Here is a 7980-nt window from a genome sequence, read left to right on the forward strand (position 1 = left end):
CTTGTGCAACTAAGCATGAATGAACAGGCGCATTGTCGTGATGATAAAGCGGTTTTTTCTTCTTCAAATGCGATCGTTTTTCGGCGATTTCGATTTTCAATCAGTCCAATAATGATGAATAGTATGCTCCGGTTATTGTTTTACCTTTTTCAAGATAGCCCACGAATATTATGCCATGTGCATCCCAAAATACGGAGGCCATAACCTTTCCGACCCATTGTTGCGTTTTTGGACGCTTCGGAGCACTTTGGCCCGGTGGAACCCACTGTTTTGCCTGTTGCGTTGACTCAGGAGTGTAGTAGTGGATCCAGGTTTCATCCATGGTTATGAATCGGCGCAAAAACTCGGTCGGCTTACGCGAAAATAATGCCGAATTCTGCTGGCAAGTTGTCATATGAATTCGTTTTAGGTCCACTGTGAGCAAACGCGGCACTCATCGCGCGCAGAGCTTCTTCATGCCCAAAACTGAATGCACGATATTGCCCACACCTTCCAATGATATGCCTACAGCATTAGCTACCTCTCTCAATTTCACTTTGGGATCATTCAACATCATATCATGGATTTTTTCGACATTTTCTGGTGTAGTGACCTCTTTTGGGCGCCCAGATCGTTCAGCATCAACTGTGCTCGTACAGACACAACGAAACTCGGTAAACCACTTATGAATCGTTCCAATCGACGGTGCAGTGTCTGGGTAATACTTATCCAGCTTGGCCTTGGTCTCGGATATCGTTTTCTTGCGAAGATAGTAGTGTTTGATCAAAACTCGAAACTCAGATTTTTCCATATTAAAAAAAACTCGGAGATTAGTCGCTTCTCAGTGCTGTAACTTGTAAATGCGTAAACATAAATGGCTGAAGTTTTGACAGGCGTCATTTGAAGGATCAAGCTCGACGAAAATGGTTCACATTAGTGAATAATAATGCCATCTCTTAGAATTTTCAGGTACCTATCAGACTGCCTAGTACTAGACGATAGATTCATGTACAGATGAACTTGTTACAAACAAGTACTGGAACTCCGCCAATCTGTACTGGGCCAGTACTGCACCAGTGGTCTACCTCCGCCTGGAAGTCTAGAGGGTCTAGTCTGGGGCTTGCCCAAGCCAGAAGATTTTTCCACTAGGGTAGTAATCACATATTTTATAAATTTGTATGAGTGATAAGTTACATACTTATGAAATAGTTGTAAGCCTTCTACTAAATTAAAGGAGTCAATATAAATTATGAATTAGAAGTTTTTAGACTCTTCTCACTTATATACCCAGAGCTAGCCACAAAAATAAATGAGCAGCATCTGACAAATTGGAGATGCTCAATATCTGCAAACAGATTGCTTTCGGCTGCTGAAATAGCTTCTATCAAAATGGAATTGGAACAGCAGCTTTCTATTGATGAACTCGCCTTGGGAGATATAGACAACGAAGACTTAATAGAAGCTGAAGGCATAGGTGCTAGGGATAATAAACATCATGTACCAGATCCACTAGAACCACATCCAAGTATTAATAACGATGATTTGCATACCGAAATGCCAGAAAAACTACAGGACCTTGAAAGCAATTTTGGTCATGCTTTACTAGAGTTTGTTTATTTTTAGACCTGCTGGCCTTAAAAAATTGACTTGCTTACACCTCCATTTTTTACAGAATTTTCTTACAAAGTGCCATCCATCCACACCTTATAACTAATCCGCTCGTTTCGATAGCCTAACCTTACTTGCTGCGCTTCGCCTCGCCTCGCATGCATGTCGGTCTTTTCTCGCTATGCCTCGCATTTCCAGCCTCTGTGTCCGCGGCTAACACCTAATACTTAACTACATTTCACAATGTTTACCGTTTTCTGACATCTACTTCCTCTCCTATTTACAATCTTTCCTTCTACATTCCTCTTCCTCCTTCCTTCTTCTTGTCTCCATCTTACCCAACACCCCGTTCACTGAAGCTACTGCCCTTTTGCCCCCGTTTCATGCAACAATACTTCCATGCTCATCCCACTCCTTTCCACCGCTTCACACTCCTCCAACCAGTGCTCAAATTTTGCTTCCCTTTTCCTGCACAATTAACACATTTTCTTCTCCCTAGAAAGCCAGGACCTATTATAATTTTCTATTTAACCCATTCTCATTCTCGCTATAAGTTCCTGACTTCCTTGATTTCCTTTCTCACACAAATATTGCGCTCTCATCCTTAGCATAATCCACACATAGTTGCCGTTAAACCTTGACTCTCTTATTTTCTCCTCTTCTTTTGCCTTCTCTCTCTCTCTCTTCGTACCATTCTTTTAACTCAACTCATATACCTTCCTTCCTTCCTCATGCATCCTTCTCACTTCATCCATCTGCAATTCATTCGTTTTAAAATACCTTTTCCTTTCCACCTCCATCTTTGTACTACTACGTTTGTTCTCCTTTTCCCACCAACACTCCCTGAGCAGCTTACTTTCCCCTCTTCCAGAAAATTTCTCCTCATATGTACACGCTCGAATTCCTGTTATAATATCTAAACTTGTTCTTCCTGTCTCCCTCCCGACAATATGGCTCGGCGTATTCCTTGCTAACCCCATTGTCCACTTTGCATACCTCGCCTGTACCCTATTTACCTCACTTCCCTTCCAACCCCACACCTCCACTCCGTAAAATAAGACACTCATCACTAGCGAATCAAACAATTTCATTCTCCTTTCAAAATCATCTGCGAACAATCTCTTCCCCAGCCCCCACACCTAACTCAGCACCACATTTGCCCTTCTCACTCTCTCTTTTATATGACCATCCACTCCCCCAATTCTTCGGAACAGGAAGCCCAGGTACGCAAACTCTTTCACCTCCTGTACCGCTTTTCCCTCCGACTTCCACACCCCTCCCCCATCTCTTCCACCTCCTTTCCTGAATACCATAACTTTCGACTTGTCCGCATTTAACTCTAACCTATTTTTGTCCATAACAGGATAATTTTGTCGCATTAGTGAAAGATATGACTAAGTACTGGTCGGGTGTATGGGGAAAAATGAACAGATGCAATTCGGACACTGCTTGGTTCAAACTGGAAAAAGCTAGAGCAAGCAATAGTCTTGAAATGCAACACACAAACATCAAAGCTTTTTATGTTTCAGCCGTCTTGAAAAGGGCAAGTAACTGGAAAGCTTGATTCCCGGACATGTTGCACAATTTCTGGTACAACCAGATCAAATGTCAGGCTTTAAGCCCCAGGGTACAACGTATATTTTACTTAAACAACCAGAGGATTACAGAAGAACAGAAAGGATGTAAAAACTCACGACGCTGTAAAGATCTAGTCACCATAGACACTGTTTCCATGACTCAAGCTCGTAAGCGTCAAAGAAACTTACTCATGGCATACATTGACTACAAGCAAGCGTTTCCCTCCGTACCGCATGACTATTTTCTTGAAGTCTTAAGACTTTAAAAATATGCCCACGTATTATTGACTTTACAAGTCATGTGATGAGGCTCTGGGGTACAAGAATCAAGTATTTTAATCATTGACACAAAGCATTTTTCCACTTCAAAACAGAAAAGTGCATTGTTAGGTCAATCAAAATTTTTATACTATGAGTATTTTAATTTTTAAACTTGGATTAATACTACTCATAATCTTTGGATTTCAGACTAAGATTAATCGATCGTTTGAGCCCAGGTAAAAAAATTTGTGCCTTGACATCAAAGATCGATAAAGAAAAAAAGTATCTTCTGTTCGGCTCTCGGATTTGAAAAAGTGCGAGTACTTGGAAAGCTACCAAGAATTCTTGTCTGGAATAATGATATACTTCGGACCTTTTTTTGGATTATCGGTACAATTATCAACCGATTTCAATTAAACATACCAGCTGACTGACCAAACATTGACAACAAAAACTGGGGGTTCACTAAATTTGCGGCTGAAATAAAATTTGGTATCATTTAGAACTTGAGTTCCAATAAATACCTGCAAAGAGTCTAAAAGGTTCCTTTAGAGTGCACTTGGAAATAACATGGAGGTGCATTTGCAAACCAACCGCTTGCAAAGTATAGTGCTTGTAAATTAGGGACCGATTAACAGTTATTGATCGATGACTTGAGACGAAAACTTTCTTGCATATAAATATGCCTTTATGTTTACAACTTTGTTACATTACCTACAAATTATATTTATCAAGTCATTATATGTACTTTCATTATGGCAGTATTTTTACTTTAATTGTCTTCATTAAGTTATGTTCATCAGAGTTTGATCACATGTGTGCTGTAAGGTAAAAATGGCGCTATTAATTAAACAAAATGTAGAAGTAGGCAAAGCTGAAAAAAGGTTCTTTATAAATAGGCTCAACTTCAATTGGGATTATTTGGAACACCAACTGAGGTATCATTTAGAGCTTATTTATCATTTTGGGTTCCTTTTTAGCAAGTTGGGTTCATTTTTGTTGCAGCTCCTTTGGAACCAAAAATGGGTTCTAATAGAAACCCCAGTTTTTTTGTGTTGAAACATAAGTTTAAGGAGCGTTTTATGTTAATGTCTTAGAAATAAATTGTGAGATTAAAACAAACAAAAACATTAAAACAACCACTTTTCACCTGTGCTCAGTGATGGAATAAATGTTATCATTTCATAAACTATTTATTTAATCAAAGACTCTTGCAACGGTGACGTTGCATTTTTTATATATATATTTTTTTATATTTCCACTAGAGACCACTGAGGCTACGCGATGCTCCATGACTAGTTTCGATCTAGTATGTAATTTAACTTCTTTTCCCTGATGCATTCCGAATTCTTATGTTTTTATATAAGTTTCGTCGCAGGAGTTTGAGAATCATCGGGACACCGGAAAGACTCAGCTAACCCGCTACTCCTACTGAAACTTTGACTCCATCATTCAAATTCTTCCGCCAGTTCTGCCATTAGGCGTTGCTGCCAACCTAACTGCTGAAAACCTCAACGGGAATTAATTGCAGAGATTGACAGGAAATTACCTGAATTTTCTACAAGACCTGGATTAATTTAGAAGATTCCCGTAAACGAGCCCGTTACGTTGTAAATGTTCTAGGGACGCTTCTGGAGAGAAAAAAAATAATAGCCTACATTGTTTAATTGGAGGAAAATAGCAAATGAAAGTTAAACAACAAATCTATGAATAAATGCAGCATTTCAAAGCGTACGGCATTGTTTTAGTCCCACGGTTGTCCACGCGACGTTGCTAAAGTCTCCGAACTCCGACCAATGGCAGAGGAGCAAGGTGGAAATGACGTAGGTTAGGTTAGGTTATAAATTCTTGACCGAGCAGCAATCGCTCTCTTACTTCGTTGTACCTCTAGAGTCTATAGCACAAATACCGTTCTGATCAGTTCCACCAAGCGCAATGCGCATGGACGAACTCTGTTCTCGACCTCTTAGAGAATTCTTGGCGGATCATTTGAAAGAATGTCTTAATGTGTAAATATCCCTATTAGTACAATATCAAGCATTAATCTCACTTTACGTGACCATCATTTTACATATGTTACTTCGTATTTATAGGTTATGATTTAAAAACTAAAGTTATTAAGAAAAAAAACATTTACGGGACTTTTTGAAAATATAGGGACATAAAAATGATATCTCTGTATAACGAATGGATACACATTCTAAACTTTATTCGCAAAATCTTTCGTGTCATCTCTATAATATATCTATGGAAGACACGCACGTACCTACCCACACACACACACACACACACACACACACATTTATATATATATATATTTATTTATTTAACACTAATTTGTTGCGCTGCTATTGCATTCAAAGTTATAAAATGACGACTTTCCAGAACATACATTAGCCTAATAATTAATTTCAATGATAACTTCACTGTTAAAAACATTTTATCGTAATTTAATATACATGTGAATGAACTGACTTGCAAATACCGTAAATTAATTTTAATATACTATCATGTTGTGAAATTAATATGAATGGAAATTAAATTCGGTAAAACGGAGTGCGTCAAAACAGAATGTACTTTGATCCCTTTAAATCCAGTCAAATATTAAAAAGTAAAGTAATAACGTTTAATTCTCTGTGAATTTTGTAATTTTAACGTAAGTACAGTGGCAATGCAAATTTTCTTTTGGGAATCAAAAACACTCCCCTAAAGTTCCATAAATAAAAACTCGTTCTCTCTCCGCATCGTAGATATAGCTAAAAATCTCAATAAACGCAGCAACAATCATATATATTGTTGTTGCCATTAATTTATATCACTAATTTTTATAATTTTTTGAAACTTTACAGTCATTTAGAGAGGGTAACAAATTTTTTAAGGAAATTATCGCTATACATGTATAAATGGTCTTGATCTAAACTATTTCTATTGATAATTGGAAGTAAAAAAAATATATTGTTTAAATTTGAATAATTTCTTCGTTTTAGAGTTTTAGCTATATCATTGCTATTAGTACTTCGGACAAACCTTTTGTAATTTTAAACTTTAAATTAAAAGATTCAAAGCAATATTACTAACATCGCTAGAGTCTCCATGTTTCTCAAAAAGCACGTTACTCTTATTCACAAAATACTGCAAACATTCTCATGTGCGAATTGCCGGAGTTAAATACATGGCCCAGTGTAGGTCCAATTTTGGCAGCCAAAGATCGGCTAAAGATATTGGGCCAATATCAGCAGTTAAATCGGCCCAGTGCTGAGCCAGTGCTGTCAGCTTATATTGGCTATTTATATTTGTCGATCCTCCACCGATGCTTGGACCAGTATCAGCACTTTATACTGCCAAGTGTCACTCTTAGTACATTACTATTTTTAAATTTTTATAAAATATTACATTGTCTGTCATTGCAAATAGTTGTAAAGTAGTCTAAAACGGAAAAAAGAAATATTACGCGAAGAAAAATTGTAATCGATTTAAATAATTTATTTAAAAATTATTGTATTGATATTTCTGTTAAAAGTTCATGTATTTTACATTTCCATAACTTCGCATAATAATAGATAAAATTAGAAAAAGAGAGCTTAAAATTTGGGTCTTTAACTTTTCTGAACTGTAGCTTATGAGGATGGCTTTTTCACAGAGATTCAACTTGTCGGCCTGGCGCAGTGGCTAGCACTCCCGACTGCTAGGTTCGATACCCCGTTGCATAAGAAATTTTATTTGTAATATAATGTTCAAAATGTAATATATGTATTAAATCTAAATGGGACCATTATTGTTAATATTTGAAGTACTCGTAATCAATTATAAAAAATATACAAACGATATGCAGTCGCATAATGATGAATGGATAAAGCAGATGCGTCCTAAGAAAAATGCAATGATATTTTATCTGTTTCTGAATTAACTCCGGCATCCAGGGTGGTCCGGTATTGGTACCCAGTGCTGGGTCGCCAATGGCAGTCAAGCCTTGGCTGACAAGTGCAGGCCATAGTTATCAAGCCGTCATTGGCGCGATAAATAACTATAATTGACTTTTTTGCAGCTTGAAAGATATTAATCTACTTAATGCTACGTGAAAATAGCAATTATAGTTATTTTTCCTTCTCAACTTATATGTATTTTTATGCCCTAAAAGAATTTTCTTTTACGATAATTTTGATATGTATAACAAGATGTTTGCTATGCATAACACAGGCCCACAAAAAAACAAAAGTGTCTGTGTAATTGACCAGACCTATACATTCTTATGTATTTTTCGACGCTGAATCCGAATTTGCAATAAAAAAAGTAGGGTCCAGCTACTTTTTTATGGGGTTTTGCTCTAAAAACCTCATTTTTTACGGTTTTTTCATGGTTTTTTTTTAAATAAAAAAAAATAAAGAAAAATTTTATTTTTTTGACTTCAGAATCGAATTCTACGGGAAAACATACATCGAAAACCATGTTTTGATATTTTTTTTACAAAAATTTCAACCCACCATACGGCGATGAAAAGGCAGAAAATCGCGAAAAGTGAAAATTTGCTTCAAATTTGATTAAAATGACATTAAAA

At 36.9% G+C, this 7980-nt stretch overlaps 1 protein-coding gene across 1 annotated transcript in view; it reads left to right on the forward strand.

Moving 5' to 3' along the window:
* Window positions 1–1368: 1368 nt before the first annotated feature.
* Window positions 1369–7980, forward strand: part of LOC117181223 — a 31420-nt gene continuing 24808 nt past the window's right edge. The window contains exon 1 of the mRNA XM_033373787.1: window positions 1369–1561. Within this exon, the coding sequence (XP_033229678.1) occupies window positions 1369–1561 (193 nt within the window). The remainder of the gene's footprint in view (window positions 1562–7980) is intronic.

The sequence above is a fragment of the Belonocnema kinseyi genome, chromosome 10, assembly GCF_010883055.1.
Source record: "Belonocnema kinseyi isolate 2016_QV_RU_SX_M_011 chromosome 10, B_treatae_v1, whole genome shotgun sequence".
Taxonomy (NCBI): domain Eukaryota; kingdom Metazoa; phylum Arthropoda; class Insecta; order Hymenoptera; family Cynipidae; genus Belonocnema; species Belonocnema kinseyi.